We start from the raw sequence: 24,622 nt of genomic DNA, 5'->3' as shown, positions 1-24,622 counted from the left end.
TTCATCAGGTTTGTAAATAGGGACTGTTTGCTACTGGGTTGGGAACTGCTGGAGTCAGCTGAGTAAATCTGAGCAAAGCTTTTGTGAGGAAATGCTAATGTTTAGTTACATTTCTTTAATTGGAACAGAAAAGCATGTGAACAGCTTTTGAGTTTTGCTCCTCGATCACCCATAGAGTGGTATTGAGGACTTTTTCGTCTAACATGAGGTGGACAAACGCGTGTGGGAAATTGATGCACAGAGTGGGGATGGGATTTCTGAGCATCAGAGCTGGGAGCAGCCCCCAGCTCTTTTGTGTTGAGGCAGTTGTTTAGTGTTGGGCCAAACCACGCTTTGTGTGTAAAGATATCATCTAAGAATTGACATCAAAACATGAATTATTGTGAAGTAAAGGTATATAATATAATGGTATATTACATACTAGATATCTGTGATCAAGTTTGTGTATTTCCATGGCTGGCCTCATGTTTTGGATGAGAGAATAAATGGAAATTTGTATAGGGATATGCAAAATGGCTGCAGGAGTTGTTTAAAACCAAATGTGCTGTGAATCTAATGGAAGTTGTAAACAGCTGAAGTTCAGCCCTACAGGAGTAATGCATTTACCAGAATGTCATTAAATATTTCTGTTGTGAAGAAGTCCCCTCATTCCTGCCTAACTCGAAGTGAAGCTCACATAAATAATTTTTAGACTGTGACCAAGCATGGTAGTAGTCAGCTGTCATGACTCGTGAAAAAGATACAATCTTAGAAGAAGACATTTCTGTCTGTGGTTAACTTCAGCTTTTGCAGAGGTTTTTGTGGCTGTACTAACACTGCTGCCTGTACGTGACACTGGAAGGGTGGCACAGGGAAACTTGTTTTATTGCTTTTTACCTGGCTGCTCTGATACAGAGGGCTTTTGTTAGGGACTACCTGCTGCCTCAGCTTTGTGGCTGACAACAGTCAAGTTCTCAAAACACCTTATTTGCCTCTGTTAATAAATTAGGGTTTAACTATATACTTGCTTCAGGCACTGTACTGAAAGCTAGATTTCAGAGACTTGGGCAACAAATTTCTCCTTGCTGTATCCCTGCCTGGAGGTGCCTCCCTCCCACTGCTGGCAGAAACCATGGCGCACTTGCAGCACGTCCTACAGCTCTGCACTTTCCATCCCTGGAGCTTGTGTTTCTGGGATGGGAGCCTGTCTCTGATAAAGGACAGCATCTCCCCCTTTATGCAAAGCAAGCAAGGGATAATCACACTGATGTGATGATATTGCTTGCAGGCTTACAGGAGGGAAAGGGTTTGTGTGAAGGCAGCTCTCTGCAATGTTGTGTCTGAGATGGAGTTGTGCACGTGCCTTTTTTGAGGTCGTAGGTGGAGAATGCCCTCAAAGCATGAGAGCAGGTGAGGAGGAGGATGTGTGTCCACAGACACATGCATATGCATAAGCTAAGGTTGGGTTCATGGATTGTCATGTTTTGCTTAGCCCGTGCTTCAGGTTTTCCCTGCATGTGGATAATGCCATCACTGGATTCAGGGTGTTCCTCCACTGCTGGGCCCCACCAATGCAGATACTGGTCTTTTATCATCACCCAAACACCTGGTTTACCTTCCAGGTCTCACAAAGCCTTTTAAATGTGATTTCTTTACAGGATGTGATCGGAGGAGCACTGATTTCGGCTGTGCTGCTCGTGCTCTTGTATCCTGCGTGGGACACAATAGATCACTTGCTGTTAACCAGCCCCTTCTGCCCATTGTTTTCCATAGTTGTGCCTCTTGTCTTATGTTACAACTACCCCAAACTAGACTATTACAGCCCTACCAGGGGAGACACCACTACGATCTTAGGAGCAGCAGCTGGAGCAACTGTGGGATTTTGGTTAAACAACCAGTATGCTGCTTCAGCCTACACTGGCAAAAGTGTTCAGCCCGGGCTTCCTCTGATCACCAGTACAGTGGTGTTTGTGCTAGCCAGGTTCTTGGTAGGGATCTTGGTTGTGCTGCTGACACGGTGGGTCATGAAGAGTGCGGTCCTTGGCGTGCTGGGCTATCGGTACAAGTTCCCCATCGGTGACCTGCAAGCCCGGAGACGCCTGGAGGTTGAGGTGCCCTACAAGTTTGTGACATACTCCTCCGTTGGCTTCACGGCCACCGTCATTGTGCCACTGCTGCACCGGCTGCTGGGACTGATGTGAGCACAGCTCCTCCTCACCGAGCCACCTGCGGCACCACCGCTTCGGGGACGTGACAGTCCAGGCTGGTGACTTGACCAAAAAGTGTTCTGTGCCTTTCTGCACTGGTGTGGTGGGTTTGGCTCTGGCTGCATGCCAGGGGCTCACCAAAGCTGCTCTATCACTCCCCTCTCTCCAGGGAGAGAAATATAATGAGAAGATCATGGCTCAAGACAAGGGCAGGGAGAGATCACTCAGCAGTTTTACGTCACAGGCAAAACAGACTCGACTTGGGGAAATAAGTTTAATTTATTACCAAACTAATCAGAGTAGGATAATAAATAAAACCAAACATTTACAACCACCTTCCACCTACCCCTCCCTTCTTTCTAGGTCAACTTCCCTCCTGAAGTCTCTAGCTCCTCCTACCCACCATTACAGGGGGATGGGAATGGAGGTTATGGTGAGCTCGTCACATGCTGCTGCTGCTCCTTCCTCCTCAGGGGTAGAACCCCTCACACTCCTCCCCTGCTCCCACAAAAGACAGCTTTCCATAAACTTGTCCAATGTGAATTTTTCCATGGGCTGCACTTCTTCCAGCATAGGTCCCCTGAGGGATCAGAGGTCCTGCCAGGAGCCTGTTTCAGTGGTGGTCTTCAAACCTGTCTTAGGGCATCACCCTGCTTCATTGTGGGGTCCTCCACTGATTGCAGGTGGATCTCTGCTCCCCATGGACCTCCATGGGCTGCAGGGGTGCATGTCCCTCACCACGGGCTGCACCTTGGGCTGCAGGGGAGTCTCTGCTCTGGCACCCAGAGCACCTCTTACTCTTCCTCTTCCTTCTGTCATCTTGGTGTCTGCAGAGTTGTTTCTCTCCTGTATCTTCAATCCTCTGTCTGCCTGCAGCTGTGCAGGTTTTTCCTGCCTTCTTAACTCTGTTATCCCAGAGGTGCTGCTACTGTCACTGATGGGCTCAGCCTTGGCCAGCAGAGGATCTGTCTGGAAGCCAGCTGGCATTGGTTCTGTTGGACACAGGGGAAGTTTCTGGCACCTTCTGAGAGAAGTCACCCTTGTAACCATCCCCCACCACTACCATGCCCTTGCCACACAAACACAAAGCAACTGGCCTAAAATATCTAACTTGGAGGAGTCATGGGAATTGCTGTGCACAGATAACTTTGGTCTAGAAATCACTGACCCCAGTGTGTCCCATAATTAGACACACTTCGCCCAGGCAACTAAATGTGACAAGCACACAGCTGAAATTGCTGCCAGAGCAGTAGCAGAGGCTGCTTTGCTGTGGGGTTGGGGTTGCTGAGGAGTAGGGCTGTGCCTCTGCATGCCTGGCTGTGGGGCTGCTCCTGAAGCAGTAGAGCAAGCCAAGGCAGGGCTCAGGTTGGGGCATTAGGGAAAAAGTGACTGGTGGGGTAGATGTGACCAGCAAAATCAAAATGCCATCATTGGGCAGAGCTCATAGTGTCTTCTGATGGCACTGGTGGACCAGGCTAGTTCTGTGTGGATGGTTTTACACATTATTAAATCTAAAGGAAAAAAAAAAAAACAACCCAAATTGTAAAAGAGTTTTACACATTATTAAATCTAAAGGAAAAAAAAAAAAAAACAAACCAAATTGTAAAAGAAAGGAAAAGCTAACACAAAATATTTAATGTGATTTGCAACAAATTTCCTTGGATATTAATAAGAAAGCTGCCACTAAAAGATCCTTTGCCTACAAAAAACTGAGCAGAGTTATTAGCACAGCACTGAGGCTTGAGTTCAAACTGCTTAACTCTGATTTAGATCCCTGGCTAGGGAAAGGAAAAAGTCCTTCCTGTCATGGAGGGGTGACTAGTAGAGCCCATAAACTGTGTTGTGGAAGGAGTTGTGACTCTGGTGACTACAGCGTGTGACAGTTACAAGATGCCATCATTTTCTGCTGCTGCACAGCATCACAGTTGGTCTTCCATGCATCCTGCAACACTTTGTGTAGGCTTGTAGAATAGCAGGGAGGTGTGTCCATAGGAAGGGCATCCCTATAACTCAGGCTGCTTATTTAAAACAATGTATTTCAGCTGTTGGACCAATGAGCTGTTGAGAAATACAGCAGTGAACGTGGTCTGCTTGGCGAGGAAAATGTACAGTGCTATTGCTGCAGAGCTTCAAGCATGGCCCCCCTGCCTTGCCTGTACAGTGAGAGCCAGCTTTCTAACCATGTCTACTTGTCTTCCTGGCTGCGAGAAAAATGAAACTGAAGAATGTAAAAGACGTGCTTTGCCATCCATATGACATAAACATAACCAATTCCAAAACTGTAGCTGGGAGTTGTCTGAGGAGTGCGAGGCATGCATGTGAAAGAGCTGCACCACTCTAAACCCGGGTTGCCAATCTCCAGAAGAAATGCAGGCAGAAATTTCATCAATTTTTAGATTTCCTCAGGCTGTGGATAAACTGGTTTATATCAGGTTGTGTGGACTTTACACATGCATGCAAACAGCTCCAGTGAGCCTTTCAGCAGGGCACATGGCCACTCACACCTGCCCCTGGGCGAGTGCTGGGCATGGGCCACCACAGCCATGGGTTTCCATCCTCAGCTTCTCTCCCTCCCATACACCACAGAAGCACTGCCATCAGGTTTAAAATACCTTTAAACACCTTGTGTTAAGAGAGCTGGATGGCACACAGGTGCAGGGCACAACTGGAGCCCTGCCGAGGGGCAACATCACAAAACTGGGAAAAAACTTGGCAGCAAAATGAGCATTTAAGCTGGGGATTGGAATTACTCCCAAGAAAGGCACAGTTTGACAGGGACATTCATGCAGCTTTATGTGTAAAATTTCTGTTCTGATTCACAGCTATTTTATGCTATGAAGATTTTATAAATTATATATAAATGCTGCACAGGTATTTTTATAGTATTCACCTGCATGTGATTCATGCAATAAATGCAAACTCTATTTGGTTCAAATTTTAAAATAAACCTATTTTGCAGAGTTTGTTGTTTGTCTGTTTGTTTTGCATCCTCTATTGATACTTGTAAATGGCTGATGTAAAGGCAGTGAGTCCTAGCTAAAAGAGCTTCCCAAGTGCAAGCACCCACTTCTTTTCCCAAGTTGTCCTGCTTGTGGCTCCTTGTCTCCTGCTCAGTCTAGCTCCATGCTTTGGCTCCTCCAGAAGTATCCTGCTTTTTAAAAAACATTTTAAAAAGAGATTACTGGTCTACTAATGACTATTTGTTACAACATTTGCAAATGTAAATGAGTGAGTTGCATGTAATTAGTGCTGGGGGGACTTTTGGGCACTGGAATCTCCTTCACCTTCAATATCTGCTCTAATAGGCTAAACAGTTAACTGGAAGCCAATTTAATCTGTGCAGTGATAGCATGACAGCCCATGAACTGCAGAATATTTTGCATTAGTTGAGGAGCCTAACAAGGTTTTGTGGTCAAAAAGTGTATTTGAAACCAGATAGGGCCTCATCCTCCTCTCAGGATCACATGCTGCCTGGAAGTGGTGTCACTGCAAGTGCCCACAGCTGATCAGGATAAGCCCAATTGCTGCAGCATCCCTGGGCCAGCTGGGTTAGGCAGGGCTTTGAGCTGGGCTCTGTGCTGAGGCTGTGCTCTTGGGATGCTTACAGGACCACAGCCACTCCTGCAGGGCCAGGCTGGGAGAGGCAAGTCTTCTGACAAGGTGAGACACATCACCCTTTCTGCATTTCATTAGCCTGAAGCACCAGCTCCTCTTTGCTGTCTTTGGACATCACCCTGTGCCTTTGCTGTCTTTGGAAATGCTCTTCATCCCTGAAGTGCAGATGCCTCTGCATTTCCAGGGTGGTGGTAGAGAATGAGGTTTTGTGGTGGGTTTGCTGGCCATGTTCTTTACTTTGTAAGACAAAGGCACCAGCTGAATCCTCTAAAGTAGACACACTTGTGTTTTAGAGTAAAACACTGCTGTGAATGGAGTGGGAGGTGACTTCCAGAGTATCAGCCTTGCTGTTATGTTCTCAGTGCTGTCTGTGCTGTCTGTTCTGGTACAGCACCACAGCTCTCTCTCCTGTGCCTGCCTATAGCTGGAGGGGTGATGCAAGGCAATCTAAGCTGCTCTCAAGAGGGATATAGCAGGCACCTCACCCATAGCTAAGCCCACTCTGTCCTGCCTGGAGGCTGTCTTCTGACCAGCTTACTTTGCAAATCGCTTTTTGGGCACGTGCTGCTGCCCCAGGCTTCCTCCTCTCTGGGGCATCTCTGTGTGCTGGTGCCCCAGTGCAGAACCAGCTACTCTGTGAGAAGTCAAATGGATATTGCACCTCTTGGCAGGGTTTAAGAACCAAAGCAGCAAGCACTGAATTTCTCTGCTTTAATTTCCAGCAGTAACTTTGTAATGACCCCAGTCTCCTAATCCATTCAAGTTCCTATGCAAAATCACAAGCAAGCTCATGACTTGCTTTTCTGGATCTAGTTGATGTAATTTAGGGAACAGAAGAAAACAGTCTGTTTCAATTTTGACCCTTCTCAACTGTGCTACAAGGAGAAGTTGGAAAACACAGGTACCTCTCTGAACAGGGTGGAAATGTGGCTGGAATCTTGCACATTTGCTGAGCCATGAGTAAAGCAAGGCCCTCGCTTGCTTCCTGCTCCTGTCAGAGCTTCCCTGCGGTCTCGCTGTCTTCCCACCTGCCCACTGTCACCTGCTGCCACCCTGCCCTGGCAGCAGGCTCGGTTTCAAGGTCACTGGGCGGTCAGAGGTGTCACCTGTGCCAGGCCATGATCCCCTGGCAGCCTCCTGGCAGCGCTTTTGCCCAGCCTGTTCCACACTCACCTGCCAAACCAAGGCTGATTTAAATTTCAAGCGAGCACAGTGCCAGCCTGGAGATGGAAACAGTCCCAGGCATCACCTTTACATAAACACCCTTGTGCAATAGCAAGGGTAACCTGCAGGCAGCAGGGCCTGTGCTGGGAGCTGCAGCCAGGCTCTCTCAGGGTTCTGCTCTTTGCAAAATCACCACCAAAGCACAGCAAGGACAAACCCAGAGCTCAGAGCACGTGTCCAACAGAATGGAAGCCAGCAATTGCTCAGACAGCACACTAAACCAGCTCTGATCTCTCTGTCACCAGCTCCCCAGCCTTTCCTGCTTGTGTTCAGATCCCCAGCAATGACCCAGTACCCACAGGGAGCTGGAGGCCAAAAGTAATCCATAATTGAGGAGCAGTAGTTAAAAATCCCACTTCCAACTCTTGTTTAAAAAGAAGACCCCAGTTCAAAAGATGCTTAAAAACTGCTCAGAAGTCCCCTCCAGCAGCAAAGGTTTCCTTTGCCAGAGCCCATGGCTACAGCAAAGGGTAAAAGCAAATTTCAGTGCTCACAGGGACTGGCTCCAGCACGAAGCTGTGTAATAACTACCCCGAGTTCTGCACACAGCTATGAGCAGGCTGTAAATACCAGATAATTGCTTTGGAGCTATGAAAGACAAAGCCTTGCAATAAATACACCAGGCTTATATGAAGTGTCCCACTCATCAGGAATCACAGTTAATCCAGAGCTCAGCACTACAGCAGAGCTTGAATTTCATTGCAAGGCTGCTGGCACCATAGTTAACTGGAGGGGTCAGGGACTCTGAAGAGGCTTTTTAACCTTTCTCTTGATTCTCATCCTCTAGTTTTAGCAAGTAATGGTACTTACCTGGGACAAAGCTCGTGGTTTTGGAGTACTTAGCTGCCAATGCATGGGCAAATGGTACAAAAATGAAGCGATCCCTAAAAGCCTCGCAACACATGCCACTGCAGCTCAAGCCCTTAGTCCCAGCTTAATCTAGTCTTTACACTCAAAGGACAGCTAAACTCACAGGAGAATTGGGACACCCAAAGAGTCAGAAAATCTTGCGTAGAGAAATATATTTAGTGCACGCAAATATGCCTGCACTCTGCTGCAATGCAAATCTGCCTTATTGTGGTCCTAATCCCCGTGCATGACACACCAATAAACAAGGGGGGGTTAATACTTTCCATCTGCGTTACAGATTGCTTCCCACACTGCGAGCCTGCCTGCTTACACTTGTGTAGGCATCGCGGGGAGAGAGATCCTGCAAACGCCAAGCTGCCTAATCCCCTGGGAGGTTTAAAATGTGAGCTGCAGTTTTCTCACTCTCCGTGGGCACTGGAGTCAGTCGTGCAACGTATGGCAATAGCTATATTCTCATTTCACGTCTGTCATGCAGAGATAATTAAAATCTACACTTCCATCTGAGGGGAACCGTAGGGTTTCCAGATGGGTGACTGTAGTGCATATTTCATACTGGATTATCACTTGCACCAAAAAGCCTTGCCTGTTGCCTTCCCACCTGTTGAGATTATTGATGGGGCTGCCATTGAAAAGCCCTCGTGGGCCCAGTGATAGGGGTCTGTGCAGCTCGTACAAGCTTAGCTCACACTGCACATCTCTGCTCAGTGGGGCAGACATTGTGACACCCTTCCCAGATGTCCACTCTTAGACAGGCCACTCCTGGCTCTCACAGCAGAAAGGAGCCACAGTGCATTGGCCTAACATAAAATACTGGCTGTTGCTGGCCTGCAGCATTAGCAATGGTTATAGTATTGCAAAGGAGGGACAGCCAGCTCCACAAGGCTGCCAGTCAAGAGCTGCTTCACTGTACTGAGCTGACCACCCACTTGGTGACATTCCTGCAGAAAGAAAGGATTGGGCATCACTATGCTGGATGGAGCTTCTCAGTTTCAGAGAGCAGAGGCACAATGCACGAAGCTGTGACACAACTGCTGCCAGAAAGCCACCTAGAAGGAAAAGCCTGACCCATGAGAGCTTCTCATGTACTGGCAGGGGCAGAACTGCCAGAAAAGTAACCCTGCCCAAAAGCTGCACGGTCCTGCTGCACAGCTGGGGTCCAGAAAGCCCTGGTGGGGCTGGGAGTGCAGCGGGCCCACGCTCGCTTCTGCAGACAAACATGCCAGCCTCAGGCAGACAAAGGCTTTGATAGTTTTCTGTTACTCATGCAAAACACCACTGGCATATGCTCTTAAATGCACTTCTCCATTTGGTTTAGAGCTTCAAAAACCGCTAGGCTGACATCAACAATGAAAAAAATTTAATTCCACCCCCTCCCCTTTCTGAATTTAGAATGATAAAGGACCAACAGTTATGTCTGGAGCAGGGAAGCAGATATTACACACATCTTACTTACAAAATAGCTCTGGTTTTCATGAAACAAGTTTATTTTCCTCCCCCAGCCATTGATGAGCACATGACAACCGTATAGAATAAAAGCTCAACTCCTTAGTTCTGCTCACATTCACTCAACATTTGCTCTAATCAATTATCTTATTTCATGCAGTAAGAAAAGAATGAGATTCCTGTTATGCAGCCATAATCAGTTACAGTATGAAGCTGTGTCTGTGGAACATTTCTGATTTTGAAAACTAATCATGTGCTCTGCCATTACATTTCTCTTGTACAACACTGGGCTTTGACCCAACTTGTTTCTTCCCCCCTGCCCTTTGAAAACATTGAGGGCACAGCCTGGTCCGAGATCCCACATTCCTTCCCTGCAGAAGCCAGCCAGATTGCACTGCAAAGAACACATTTACTCAGGGAGACAGGATCTGTTTTTCTGGTTTATTGGAACATAAAAGCACAAGCGGATGTCCCCTGGGAGGCAGACAGAAGAGGAGAGGGTGCTGCATGTGACAGTGGACGGCTGTCGCAGATAAGAGTCACGTCTTCACACGAAGGGCTCAATATTGATCTCTAGGACAGAGCAAGGCATGGTGAGCTCAAACTTGGTGATAACATCAGGGTGTACGACTCCAAGTTTCCCAATGCTTTGACCTTTGGCAAAGACCTCAGCACAGCGACCAGGAAAGAAAGCAGTGCCTGTAAAGAAAGTGAGAGAAAAATCAATATTTCTTTGGGCCAGAGGAGTCAATAGGCATTTAACGTGCAGAACAAAGCTCTCAGTATTAAATGGTTCTCTGTGCTGAGATGCTCAGAAGGGGCTTTCACATTCTTGCATTAAGAGTTGTCATGATTGATAGAGAATGAGAAAACACTGAGTTAAAAATAAAATGTAAAGCCCAAAGCGTGGGCATTTTTCACACTCAATTGTTTTGACTAAGTTCCTCCTGCAATAGAAATTAGCACAGTTGAGTCAGAGGGCTACTGAAATGAAGAACTTTTGCAGCCTTTAGGCTATTTAACATCTGAATGTCTCCCACCTTAGTCTGTTTAAAGAAATAAAGCTTGCTGTCATCTAAAGGGTAAGTAGACATGTCACCCTTGTTTGCCTGTCACATAATTAAAAACAACCTGCATTCCTCATCTGGGGAAGAACTTTTTAATCAGTTTTCTATGCACCATAAAATTTGAAACAATGAACACTCAAAGAAAGACAAAGATCATCTTCCTCTTACCTCCAACCAGGTCCCAGTTTTTAAATGTTACATGGGAGCTTTTTCCTATAAAAGTAGTTAGATTTGCCATGAAGAACTTGGAGCAGCTGTGCAGACCTTTTCATGGAAAGACTTTGCTACCTGGGAACTTCCCTGTGTGTAGTGGCTCTACCAGCACTATGTTCAAGCTTGTCTAGTGCAACTAAACTTGCATTTTTTGGCCTCTGTCCTGAGTTGAATGCCAATTTTATCTGATAGCCCTTCTAAAGACAAACCCAAACCAGACCAGCCAGTTGCTCCTTCTGGAAGCACCTCTTTCCAAACGAGTGTGTGGAAGCAAGGCACAGTGAGTGGGACATCCTGTGAGCAGTGTTGCAGGCAATGCCGGGACATCACGGGGAAGGGGAGAAGATGAAACAAAGCCACTGAATCCTACAGATTCTGAATCCTCAGAAAGCTCCTCCACCCTGTTTTTAATGCTGCTGCCTTCAGTGTCCTCTGCAAAAAGATCACAAGAATTTCCTGACAGCAACTCACTCTCTGGTTGCACCAATGCTACTTAAGGTTCAGGATCAGCCCAGGACATTTTACTGTGTGTACAAGGAGCTACTTAAAAAGGCAATAATGTCCAAATGAACCTCAAACCTCAGGAACATTTTCATGATATTCTGATCACCAGTGGTCAAGCCCAGAGATATTCTCTGTTAGCTCCCCAATGGAAATAATTAATTTAAGAAATGTCTTCTATGAGGTTTGTAGTTGTAACTTGCAGCTACAAGAACAGCAATTAGGTTTTTTTCTTGCCCAAGTTGCTGCAAGTGCAAATTAACTTCAATGTCCACTTCAATTTTGGCCACCTTGTGAAATCTGACCACAGTAGTAAATGACCACAGTAACACTGCTTAAAGGCTGTTTTAAAAATATCCAGAAGCAGAATCTTTTAAATTATCCAGTTCCAGTCTTCGCTACAAGCACAGATTGACTACTTACACTGAATGTACAACAGTGAAATTACCTCACCCAGGATGCTACTGGCACATGACTCCAGCCAAAGAGACACTTGCCACTGCCAGGCTGCACTATTCAAAACAAGATGAAACAAATTTAGAAAAGAGTCAAATGTCACACATACAGATCACTCTGCAGATTGTGGGTGAAAACATAACCTAAAAATAAAGTTGCCTTTTACTTAGTGGTAAAGGCTTTCCTATTTGTAAATAAAGATGGTATTGTACCAAAGATGGGAGCAGCACACAGAGACTTTCTTTTAGACACTTGACTGTAAGCTTGAACTGGCACAAGAGCAAGAGCCAAGCAGAAGTTCATAATGTTGGTGTGGTTCCCCTCTATAAATCTATAGGAAAAAAAGAGCTTTGACAGTAGGGTCAGTTAAGAAGCTGTGAGTCTGACTTGTCTGTTCTTCTGAGCTTCCTTCTGTGTAGTCTTGGGAAAGTTATTTTATCTTCTTGCACATCTATACTCAGCTATGTCATGAGACTTAATTGTTTTTAAACTTCTTGTTGGTATCTGATGGGGTCTAAAATAATACTGTACTCAGTCAATCTAACAAGGGCAGTTTCCCAGATCTATGCCACTTCCCATTGTGTGAAACAATGCTGTTTTCAAACACAACAAATGCTCTGCTATCCATCACCAGTTGTTGGTCTGCTAGTCGCAGTGAGTTCCAAATAAGCTGCTCCAGGCTATGGGTTAGACACTGAGCAGAATTTTCCATCTCATGCAGCAACTGATGCTGGACCATGATGTTACTTTTCTTTGCACTTCCTTGCAGCAAAGAGGAAAATATATTATTAATATCAAGGGGGAACATTTAGGTCCCCAAAGTGCAGGAAATGGGACCTTCAAACAATGTCTCAATTTCTAGTTATAAGCTGACCCTGAAATGTTGGCTGCTTCACAGGGCAGTCACCAGTGTGTGCTCCCTGCTCTGCAGACATGGCAATTGCAGGGCACAATTCTGTGGCTGGAAAAGATCAGACAATAAGCAAATAAAAATGAAAGAACCTGTTAAAAACTTTAGAGCCCCCATCTGTCCAGCCAACACATGGCTCTTGCACCAAAGAAACATGAGCTGAGAAACAGGTTTACAGAGAGTTTATGAACTCTGGTTCATAATGGAACCATTATTATGGTAATTGGCTGCACTACAGAATGCTTCAAAGTATATTCCTGCCTGCCAAAAGGGCCTCCAGACTGCATCCCTCAGGGGGGATCTAAAGCCTTCCTCATCTTAGTGACTCTTCCTTTGAGCACACAGGTGGTAAGGGAAGGAGGTTGGCTCATGCATTGGACCGGGTGGTGTTGCTCCATGCCACGTGCCTCTGCCATGGAACCAAAATTTGGAGCAAATGTAAATTCCAGGTTAAAAAATTCACATTGAAAGGGAAGCAAAGAAGGGAAAAAAATCTCAGAAGAAACATGAACAACCTGAGCAGAAAGGGGGAAAGAGAAACAACCATTTGCAGCTGGGGGAGAGCTTTGACCGAGGGACCAACCACAGGCACAAAAGACCTGAGCTAGAGGAACCTGCTGTGCTGGGGCAAGACACAGACTGCAGGAGGACCTGAGAGACCCATGGAGCAGGGCAGCAAACCAGGAGGGTCATCAAAATAAAAAGGTAAGGACTCTTTTCATCCTAATTTATGTGTTTCTGGTATTATCAAGTAAATAGCAGTGGTGGCTAGGATTTCTAACAAAGCTTGTGTTATGGACTGGGCAGTGTTATGTGACTTCAACTCTTGAAGTAAAGTAGAAGCTTCAAAGTGAGAGTCAAGGCTGTATGAAAGACATGTGCTGAAGCTACTTGCACACATGGGAAATCAGCAAAAAGTGCACACATTGTTACTTTGTTTGTGTAAGTCACCCCAGAAGCTGAAGCCCAGCGCTCTAAAGCTACAGTAAAGCCTTCATGCCAAAAGGAGTCTTTCCAGAATCACTGGCACTGTGACCTGCAGCTTTGAGCAGGAGTTCACCATAGTTTGTCCTGTCTGTCTGTGCAGGATCATCCAAGAACAGCATGCTTGTGAAGAGCATGGTCTTCCCCAAGAAGCTGTCCCTGGTCAGGGAGGCACAAAAGCTCACCTGGAGGCCCCACTCTGAGCAGGTGTGTTAGCAAGGGATTGTGTTTGCTGCTGATGCAATTATGCTGAAAGGCTGCCCTTGTAGGTCCAACTGGTTGGTTCTACCATCAACTACATTGAGAGTCAAAATTCATTTAAAAATTGTAGTTTACTGTAACTTCTGTTTTAAGGGTAACAGATTTATCCCTCTTGACATAGCAAATCCTTTCTGCTCTGCACACAAATAAACTTCATAAACTTCACCTTGAAATCTAGTCAGAGATTGTATTGTCCTTGCTGATAGAGACCCAGACAATGCCAGAGGAAGCCTGAAGGTCTAGCAGTGGAAATCCACCTCTTAATATGTCAGGTGTGTAAGTGGTAGTTAGGAGAAGGGGTGGGTGAAATCCAATACACCTTCCTAACGAAGGGATGCCAAAGCCAGCCCTGTCTAATGCTGACACACTACACACAAGGGAAAGACAAAAGCTGCTTCTCGTGGCTGCAAGTAAGAATTTAATTTCTAATGTTCAGTGATGTAGAAGTAATACCTTTAATTAAAGCTTCTGTAGCATGTCCTCCAAATCCGTAATTGCCTCGCTGTATTCAGGCAACAGGGCCACTTTGATTGCTTTGGGGTAATTCTTTGGCCAATAATCCATCAGAGCATGTAGTCTTTAGCACATTTTCTGGCTAATTGACCCTCAAAGAGCTCTGAGTTCCCTGCACTCTTTGTTGTCAAACACCTTGCACAGTTTCTTTTCTCTACCTTACTCTCCCTTCCTTTCAAAAAGAAATAGATTAAAGTTATATTATAGGCCTGCAGTTGCACTAAGCCTTCAAACCCACTTGTTTGTTCCTGTAATTTGAAGGAACACTGGAAGCTGAAGCTTAAGGAGGTAACAGAGCAGAGCTTATCTGGCCTCAGCAGCCTTTCATCTTCATTCTCCTCCCTTTAGTGACTCCAGCTGCCCTTTCACTACCTCACCCCAACTCATTTGGGGAAGTATTTTGCCTGTGCTACACTAGATAGAATTTAGTTTTGTGAGGTTAAATGTTGGTTTTAGGATCAATTTCTTCACACTTTTGACCGATTTCCTTCTTTTGGCAAAAAATACAAATCAAATGCAGAGTCGGGGGCACTATCAGCCCAGACAGTGTGTTAAAAGGCAGCCCCCTTTTTCTGCCCACATACACAGAAAGGCTCCAAAAACCTTATGCAAAATCACATCTTGTCATGGAATGATTTACCTTCAGCTATTTCTTAAAATCACAGACATCTCAAATCTTCCACAATCTTCGGAACAAACTGAGAGACCAATTGTTTTTGTAAGTTGCACATTGTCAGCAGTTCTTCTCCCTTATATTCTCAAGCCCAGAAAAACTATTTTGGGATCAGTGGGATATTTGTCAACTTTAGTCTCTTGATTTGTAAATCCTGACCAAAGCTGTGCCAGAATGACTGCCATTTCCCCAGATCACACCTAACTGTAGTGACACACCAGGAAATGCAAATTAGTACAATTAAATTTAAGGCATGTGCCTTAATTACTCCTCTCAAGAATTAACACTTGACCAAAATCACAGAATCAGTATCTGTGTGACGTGAATGAATATGTCCTTGTCTAAAGGGCATCTTTTATTCTGATCTCTTCCTCTGTTTTTCCAAAAGCCTTCTCATACAGGGCAGAGCAGAAGAGGGTAAAGTGACAATCAATTATTTACCTGGACTGCTACACTGGATATCCAAAAATAGCATATTTGAGTCCTTGTGCAGACAGGAAGGCTGGGAACATGGAGAACCATCCACAGATTTGCAGGGGTCAGTCAGTAAATCATCTTCTCCTATTACAACTAAGTCAATGGCTGAGTTCCTATTAATTTTTATTTCAGGGAGGGTGTGAGGAAAACTAACTCTTCTATCTCATAAGAACCCTCATATACAACCCTGTAAGCTGGATTTGTTTTTCATTCTTGCTGTGGAGTGTTCCAGGAGCTTTAACAGAGGTTGTTTGATGTTGCTGGATGTCAGAAAGTGGTTCAAGAATGCAGGAGGTTTGAGGCACCTCTTTATTCACCTGTGTTATCCTCAAGATTACAGCAGCCTCAGACACTTAAATTTGTCTGGGTAAAATCACTGTGTTCTTGCCTTCCTAATGGAAGGTAATACTTGGGTGGATGCTGAAGCTAAGGAATGCAGGTATTTGGGGTTCTCTTATTAAATACTGCATGCAGAAAAGGTAGGAAACCTAAAAAAAAACAAACTATCAAATTCAATGTATTTCTCTAGAAATCAGTATTTGTGTATAAAGTTCAAAAATTTGCCTTTGTGGGGCAGCCTGTGAGAAACAGCAACTCTCCACTGGAGTTTAGTTGCTTTGCAGAGTTACCATTACACAGCTAATCTTTGCTATTAGGCTGGTTTATCTGATTTATCCAGATTTATCTGAAACGTTATACTTTGTCTAAAAGTCACAACCTGAGCTGATATTATATCACAGCTATTTTGTCTATAAAAGTAAGGAATTCCTAATCCCAAATAAAGCTCACTTTTTTAAAAAAGGAAATCTTGCTATTTCACTTGAGTTAGAGAACACAAAGCTTTGAATATTAAAAAAACTTAATTTATTTGTGTCCCATGAGTGTTTTTATCACTCTTTGGGTATCTAATGGAATGATTCATCCTTGCAAGCAACAGAATCTGTCAGAAACTAGGAAACAATAAACCATATGCTCTCTGGCAGGGTGTATAACATACCCTGTGTGCACAGCAAAGCAGCAGGTTTTAGCTTGTTAGGCTCTGCTTTCATACAGGCACTAGAGAATAACAAGAACCAGCACTAAGCCAGGCTGCAAGGCTACTTTAGTGTGTCACATTTGGTTTGCATGTTGTTTAATCACTCCTGTCCTAGACCAAGCTGCCCTCCTCTCCCAGTGACTTGACTGAGATAACCAAGAGGCACCTCACGCTCTGCTTTCACAGCTCCCCCATTTCATGCCTTTCACAAAACAACCTGACGAACTGGGAGGGAATAATACATCATTAAACAATGAATCCCAGCAGTCACTGCAACTGTTCATCAGTTTTAGCAACTGAGGCTCATGTTGCAAAGCAATGCCTCGTGGCTGCAGCACAGTGGCTCCAGCAGGAACAGAAATGCCTGAGCTGAGGGTGAGCTCGGCATTTCTCTGTGTATCTGTTCTTTCCTAACATGTGCACCACAAGCAAAGGTAAAGTCAGTTCCTCCACCGTGGACAACAGGTATCTTTGAAGCCTACATTCACACTGATCTAAACATTTGAGGCAATGTCTTGCAAATTCATGTTTAAAATGTTACTGCAGAAATAAAAAGAAAAAAAAAGATTAAATTTGAAGCACCACCCCTCTGCCTTCATATCAAAGTTGAAAAATCACACTGGACTGGAGAACTGCTAAACTATAAAGTATAAAATTGACATGCTCACATTTGGTGGCATTAATATCAGTATGGTAGTGAAAATGAAAAGAGATGCAGCCACAGCAGGCTGAGCAGATGAGAATGGAGTTGAAAGATGAAGCTGTAGGGATGGGCAAACGTAGCATTTCTTCAGAGAAGCCAGAACTTCACCCTGAGCTGTGCTATTGCTGCTCTTTCTGCTCCTGCCTTGGATGAATAATTTATTTTATAAAGAAGGCTTTGCAATGTTGAAAATATAGTTGATGATCAAGAAATAATTTTTTATTTAAAAATGTAAAAAGTTGGAAACTACCTAAATCTATAATTATACAAAGCAAAGCTGTGCCAGACATTTAAAATTCTTGATGCAAGGAAGACTTTTATCTGTTAAGACCTGCTATGATGTGTGATTAAAAAAGATAGTTGCCTTTGGGGGGCAAAACCAAAGGAATTAAACTCTGAAGAGGCCTCTCCAGTAAAGGAACAGCAAAAGAGCAAAGAGTTGTCAGGGTGAAGACATTAATATCTTGAGCTCAAGGAACACAAATACCAGTGATTTAGATGGTTCTGGTTGGCAAAAACTGATAGAAAATGAAACCCCTTAACTGTCAGGAGAAATACTACTACTCCTTGGAGCATGCCTAACCTGTCAGAATAAAATGCAATGGGAAGAAAAATATTGTAATCTTTAATAGTTAATACTTGCAAAAAGAGGCACTAGAAGACAGCTTGACAGTAGAAGATAGCTTCTGTCTCTTTCCAAACTGACTTGACACCTTTCCTCACAACTTTTTTGCTGTTGCCATAGATTTTTTCCCCCCTCCCACTGTACAGGACACATAGTTCTAAATGAGTCAGTTAAAAGGAGTTTCTCTTCTAAAATAATCTTCTGGATTTTAGAAACAAATACTTTCTTTGTTCTCTAATTGAATTTCTTTTATTTCATATGTGGGGGGAAAAAAAGTGTGTCAAACATCATTTGGTGATGAAAGTTTAAAAGACAAAGAAGTCTAAGCCTGTCAAACCTTTTATTATCCCATGCTGTGCTAAAATAATGTGCTTTAACTCACACACCTTTCTGGGGATAAGGAGTGATACTTGAAGGGTGTAGAGAAAGAACATTCAAGAAGTTTAGAGAAGAGCTGAAGTGACCACAGGAATGGAAAAATCCCTTTTCAAACTCACTTCTGAGAGCCTCTTTTTCATACTAAAAATCAACAGTATAACACAAAGCTAAAGAAATGAGACCTATTTCTAAAATCAAACTGGGTTTTGCCACAAATTCTGTGCTGCTTGGCCTACCAGCATCACTTCCAACAACAAGACACCTCTGAGGTGTCCAGTGCCAGAGTGTGCTGCCAAATTTTGATAAACCAAAGTATTTGCAGATATTCCAAATACTGTAGACTCTCACTTTGGCTACATCAATAATATAGGCAACCCTCCTGTTTCACATCTTTCCTGGGTACCTCCTTGGGTATTAATGCAGTTAAAATCAAATTTGAGGCATTAACACCAGAGTGGGAAGATACTTGATAGAACGGAAATAAGTTTGGCACAAATTGATAGGGATTTAGCTCCTATAAACCTGAAGACCTGTATTACAGAAAGGAGAGAGAAACCAGAGATAAAAAACAATTAAAGGGACATAAAGCAAGCAGCCACACCCAGTTTATTAGATAATTTAATGCAATTTTGAGTTGTTAGAACTGTCATTCTTCATGTAACTAAGTTTCCCTGATGCTACAGAAAAATCTGTTCTGGAGGAAAGAATGAGAAATTAATTAGATCTCAAAGTAGTGGCCAACACTGGAAAAGCAACAAGAGCTAGTGACAAACGTCCAAGTTTGTGAGAAAATTCATAATTAAGCCATTTTAATGATCACTGCTGGCACTTCTGAAACCTCTTGCAGAATTAGGGTAATACATTTAAAAGTACTAAAATCAGGTTTAAAGAATAAAAAACCACCTGTTCTTACCTCTCACTATTAATTCATTAAGCTGTCTGGGAGGTAGGGAGGGGACTAAACAGAGAAACAGTGGAAGATCTTCAAGAACAATTTATTTGATAGATGAGTACTAGCAGTTGCATAATAAGAAAGAAGAATGTTTTTGTCCAAACCCTATCCATATTTAGTGCTGAAATGAATGTGGTCAAAAATCAGAATGTTCCTTAGAGACAAAAATGAAATAAATAATTTGCACTTCAGAACATGTGATTAGTAACAGTGGCTGAAATTCATCAAGGAACTGGAAAAAATTAGGAAAGATTAATTACTGGCTGCAGTAAAGACAGCATTTAAAAAAGACTTAAGGATATTGAAAACAAATTGTAGGTAGAGTATTTCAATTTACTAACAAGACTGACTAAAGATACAGAAGTGTTTTAAGTTTGTAATCAATATTTCTTTTCATCTGGGGTAGTGGGGAGGTATTTTTGAGTAGAGTAAGGTGTTGTCCAGTCCACTGAAAAAAGGAATATGTCTGGTTACATCTACCAGGGTGTTTCTAAAACATGAGAAGTCTCAGGCATCAGAATTGTGGTGCAATTCTCAGAGCAAATATCCTGCCTGCTCCTGTTAACCTGGAGTTCCAATACTGGAAATTCAGCACTGCTAGAAAAATGTTAATATGGTATTCCAAGGCAGATGATCTAAGTTGATTCTCAGTGTTAAAAAAAATTGTGGAGAATTGGCAAAAGTGAAACTAACAGGAGTGGCATACAGTGAATTACCAGCTGATGTGTTTTATTAAGAATGGATGTTTTCAAACACATGTGATTATCTACAAGCTTTTAATTTGAAAGACTGCAATGGCACCTATAAGAATGCCAGTTAAGTGGACTAAGAATTGTCTGATACCTCCCACTATGTCAGAAATTATATTTGGAGGCCTGGTAAAATTGGCACATTTCCTTCAGTTATCTATGAGTAAAGAGACAATTATTGACATTTGTGACCAATGCAACAGCTGCCAAGACAGACAGCTGAAAGGCCAGGATTGCCATTAAGAGCAATCAAGCTACAATTTCTTAAAATAAGGCAGGTATTAATAATGCCAAGCTCAATATAGACACTAAATATCTGCATATATTTCAGTCTCCCAGTTTAAGCTGATCACTAGAGATAGATGCTGCAGCTCAATTCCATACCTCTAACTTGGAATTAGTCCCAGACTTCCCTCCTCTTGTCTTGTGAATTTAGGTTCATGCTGTAAATCTTCTTTTAAAGTTGTTTATTGTGTAATTATTACTATAAAAGCCAATGTTTATTGATGTTCTTAGTTATGGAGCTAACTATTACACCTCTAATTTCACAGCTGAACCTTACTAAATAGGAAGCTATTACTATGATTTACTGTGGAATTAAAATTTTCTACACTTCACCACACCTTTCATTTAATTAAATAAGGGCACTAAAAAGAAGGGAGTGCAACTTCTTCTGTTTTGGTTTTTATTTTAAAGACAACTGTCAGTTACTGAATGAAGCAACAGTTAGTATGCATTTATTATGTACACATTCATGTTGAACACAAACAGGCTGGACTTCCCAGCTTTGCTAAGCTGATCATTACCTTAAAAGAATGAATGGCATGAACATTTAGTTAAAAAAAATTAAATTAATAAATTCAAGAGGTAGCTGAAATCCCTGAGAATCAACACTGTAGGAAAAGGAAGCTCATGTCACAAGCTGATTCTCTTTATGGGTTGCTTGTTTTCATGAGATTGCTATTCCAATTTTGTCATGGAGGACAGTGGGGCAGACAGGGGAGGAGTAGCCATGCACAGATTCTCTGTAACATTTTCTGTGAACCTGTCAAGTTGTTTCATTTTGATTAAATAGGGATATTATCTTTCCTTTTCAAACAGTTCGTGCTCAGTTAAATTCCATGTGCAAAGTATAGAGATTTCTGAAAGGAACTGCCAAACCAGGGGTTTCTTCCTTAAATAAGGGACTCTTAAATGTTACATTAGGAGTGAAGATAATTACACCTTCCACTTCACACCACTCCTTTGAAGATTGTGATATATAATCCACTGTCAAGATTTCCTAAGCTCTTCTTTATTCTTTTCAGCCTAAGTAAGGCTTTACTATGGACCCAAACCCCATGATTAACATCACATCCTGATTGTTCTCCTGATCTCTGGAAGAAAATTATCACCTCAGATGGTCATGCAAAAGCACAAGATCACTAAAATATTGCAGAAAACACACCCATTCCTGAATAAAACTTGAAATTAAGAATAACTTCCAATATAATCATGCCTCTAGTTTTCAGTTCAAGGGAATTGAAACCAATGAAAGTGAACTAAAAATTAAATAATTTTATGAAATTACCTGAAAACATCTAACTAAATTTATTGTCTCTTTCTACCTGTATTTTCATATTTTAAAAATTATTTACCTTCTAATCATACACATCCATACTGATATTTACATTTTATTAATGGTATGGAATGGTTAAGTCTCAAAAATTTTATGCCTTTTTTTTTTTTTTTTACTATGGAGCACATAGAAGTTTGATTTGATCATTGATCTTTTCCATCTATATTTGATTATAGATGGCTGTGGCATAAAACAAAGAGAAAAATCAGAATGCTTTTCTAGGCCAGTAGGATTCACTGTCAAAAAGTTAATTCTGTGCATTTTAAAGCAATGGGGAGCATTTCAGACTTCTGCCTTTAAATCTTTAATTTTGTATGTTTAGTGGCAAAAAGAAGGTTCCATTAGTAACTTTTAAGACAGTGGAAGGCATTGAGTGTCAAATGTATTTTGAAATCCTCAAATTCAGTCAGTCAAAAGCCTCTCTTCCTTAAGGCTGCTCTAAGCAGCTCTTCTCCATTTATTACCTAGCTCAGATTACACCAAAGCACAGTGCAAAGGCCAGGGGAACATCACAATTTCACCCATATTTTCTAGCATCTGTACTGCTTTTCCCAGGTGTTGCTAGAGAGGCAAAACCACTCTGACCTTAAGGTCAAATCTCAGGGCACTGAGGTGTTGGCAGAACAGAAGGAGCTCAAATAACCTCATTGCACATATGGACCAAGCAGGACTCCAGCACAGGCATTTTGTTTTCCAGAGGGAATTTGGAAAAGTGTCAAATATGTGCCCAACATATCTCTCTCTGTTCTCTGCTGCTCATTTAAAGCTAGATTTTATTCCCTGTATTGTTTTTCAATAATCAGTGGAACTATTTCAATCAGTTATACAAGGAGTAAAAATAACTGGCCTAACCCTACCTTTACACTGTGTTGCTTACAGGTCTCAAGCCTTAAGATTATGGACAGAGACAAAACCTGTAAATCTCTCTAAATCAGAGCCCTAGGATAAATCTATTTCTCACTGTACAAATTTGTAATTTGGCACAGGCAATAAAACAGCTTGGTGCAGATGCCTCTAAAAATCTGTGCCATGTGTAATGTCCTGATTTCAAACCTCTGAAGTAACTGGCACTGCTCTTATGAATTATTTCACTATCCTGAGGTCTCTTTAAGATGTTGCAGGCTATCTTTGTTTCACTAAGCAGTTACCTTACTCCATCATCTGCTGGCATCTCTCTCACACATGCTTAATTGACAAATTGCGAAGCAACTTTAAAAAAACCAAAAGGAACAAACACCAACTACTAAAAAAACAAAACAAAATTCTCCAAGTTACTCTGACTTCCAACCATCTCTGCAGTGAAGGTCTCAAGCCAAGTTGGTGCAGTGACACTGCATTTGCTATGGCACCAGAGTATCAGCCATCTGCATTGATAGCAACGTTAAATTCCAATGTCAAGACAACTGCAAGGAATCCAAGTCCCATCCCAGGAGAGTTTCTGAATCACTGGTGAAACAGAAAGTAGTAGAGATGCTTTTCTTTTTTTTTTTTTTTTTTTTTTTTTACCAAAAGCCACAAACTGCTTGTAATATATTGCACATGACAAGGCATAATCCACCCTCTGCACTAAATGTGTCATGGAGTAGAATGCAGGGATTTTGAGTGAGCATTGTAAATCTCACAGCATCAGGAATACTGAGCAGCACTAATATCTAGAAATAACTTCTTCCCTGTGTTAGGATTATTTCTGAGGCCTTCCTCCAGTTTCTTGACATCAGCTGTCATGTTACAACACAGAATATAAAACACTTGTAAATATTTTTCAGTACTAAAGTAAACTCGTGATATGTCTATTCAAAAAGCAGCTACAGAAGAGTTTGGAATAGGAATATAACATTTCAGTTTGACTTCAATGGCAGCTGAGTACCCAGCTCCCAGAGGCTTTTCCTAACTCCCCACTACCACACCCCGCTTCCAAACAAGAGCCTTTGCTATTACATATTCTGTGCTTGACAGAATTAGAACCAGAATTGTATTAAACATTCTTCTGGTCACCTGGGAATCCTATTAACAATATTCTAACAAGCCCATTGAGAGTCTGCCTAAATAATACTGAGCAAAACAGTACTTTCTCAAAAGAAGCAAGGGACAAAAGCATCAATATGTCTGACACAAGTGTGCACTCAGGTGCCAGAAGACCACTTAGTTCAAATGTTCTGTGTGCCATCTTGGCAGCACAGGGAGACACCTAACAAACTTTCATTAAAGTTCTATGAGCAGCAGTTAGGTCAGGCTGCCAGGGACCCTGTGTCAGTGCCACCGTTCCAGGAGGTGCAGAATGGAGGCACTTCTTCAGGCTGAGTCAGTTTGAGTCAGTGTCTCACATCTCTGACCACCACTGCATGACATGTAAATAGAATCATAGCTGCCATCCCTGCAGCTGTGCTTTTCTATTCTGTATTTTCTACACTGTTATTTTAGGTAGCAGAATAGATGAGTTGCTTCTATCAACCTGTATTCTTGCAATGAAGGAATCAGGTCAGCCTGCTTGCTTTCTCTCTTACATGTACAGGCACATACACAGAGGACATTCTGCATTTAAGGATGTTATTTTTAATTCATGTGCAGCTCACCCTGTATGGAGAAGGAAGAGGGCTGTTATACAACTATCTAAGCAGCAGGGTCAGTCTCAAAGATAGCAGCTCTTTGAATCAAAGATATATAAGGCATATGTCTTCACATCAATGTATAAATAAAATGTACCCATAAAAAAAAAAAGATATAAAGGTAGAAACCAAAAGATAAGGTGTATGAAGTTGCCTTTTCCAGGCTCTGTTAGCCAAGGAGAATACAGTGGGTGTCTGGCATATGCATCAGTTCAGTGAATTCCTATGGACCCTATTGCCATCAGCAGATTAAATCATTATAAACAGCCCATGAAGCTCAGGGCGTATGCTGTATTATAAGGTCCCTTAAAAAGCTGTGAACTCACAAACTGCATTAAGCTACTCAGGGTAGCTCACACAAAGATAGCAATTGCATTTTATAATCAGTGAATGCAGACAATGCCTTTTCACTATCATTCCATCATGCTGCAGTATGACAGCACATATAATGATATCAATCCTTAGTCTCTACTGCTGAGAAGAGCCAAAAATTCTCCTCAGATTGTAGGGGAACATTTAAGTTCCACAACACCTCTGCTGCACACTATAGCTCTTTCTTCCT

At 42.6% G+C, this 24,622-nt stretch overlaps 2 protein-coding genes across 4 annotated transcripts in view; one reads left to right on the top strand and one right to left on the bottom strand.

Moving 5' to 3' along the window:
- The window catches only part of SGPP2 (sphingosine-1-phosphate phosphatase 2), a 31,429-nt gene extending 29,249 nt beyond the window's left edge, over positions 1 to 2,180 (top strand). Inside the window, exon 5 of the mRNA XM_041475762.1 lies at positions 1,638 to 2,180. Within this exon, the coding sequence (XP_041331696.1) occupies positions 1,638 to 2,180 (543 nt within the window). The remainder of the gene's footprint in view (positions 1 to 1,637) is intronic.
- Positions 2,181 to 9,765: 7,585 nt separating this feature from the next.
- The window catches only part of FARSB (phenylalanyl-tRNA synthetase subunit beta), a 36,569-nt gene continuing 21,712 nt past the window's right edge, over positions 9,766 to 24,622 (bottom strand). The window contains exons 17-18 of one of the 3 annotated variants that reach the window (XM_041475600.1): positions 11,568 to 11,631; positions 9,766 to 10,037 (exon numbers count right to left, since the gene is read on the bottom strand). In XM_041475600.1, coding sequence (XP_041331534.1) covers positions 10,007 to 10,037; positions 11,568 to 11,631 — 95 coding nt within the window. In that variant the 3' untranslated portion in view covers positions 9,766 to 10,006. Of the gene's footprint in view, positions 10,038 to 11,025; positions 11,051 to 11,567; positions 11,632 to 24,622 lie in introns of those variants that run through there. The other 2 variants (XM_041475601.1, XM_041475602.1) reach the window with 2 other exon arrangements.

Source organism: Pyrgilauda ruficollis, unplaced genomic scaffold, assembly GCF_017590135.1.
Source record: "Pyrgilauda ruficollis isolate IOZ18807 unplaced genomic scaffold, ASM1759013v1 scaffold36, whole genome shotgun sequence".
Lineage (NCBI taxonomy): Eukaryota > Metazoa > Chordata > Aves > Passeriformes > Passeridae > Pyrgilauda > Pyrgilauda ruficollis.
The sequence above is the reverse complement of the archived record's forward strand: the minus strand, read 5'-3'. Positions and strand labels throughout refer to the sequence as shown.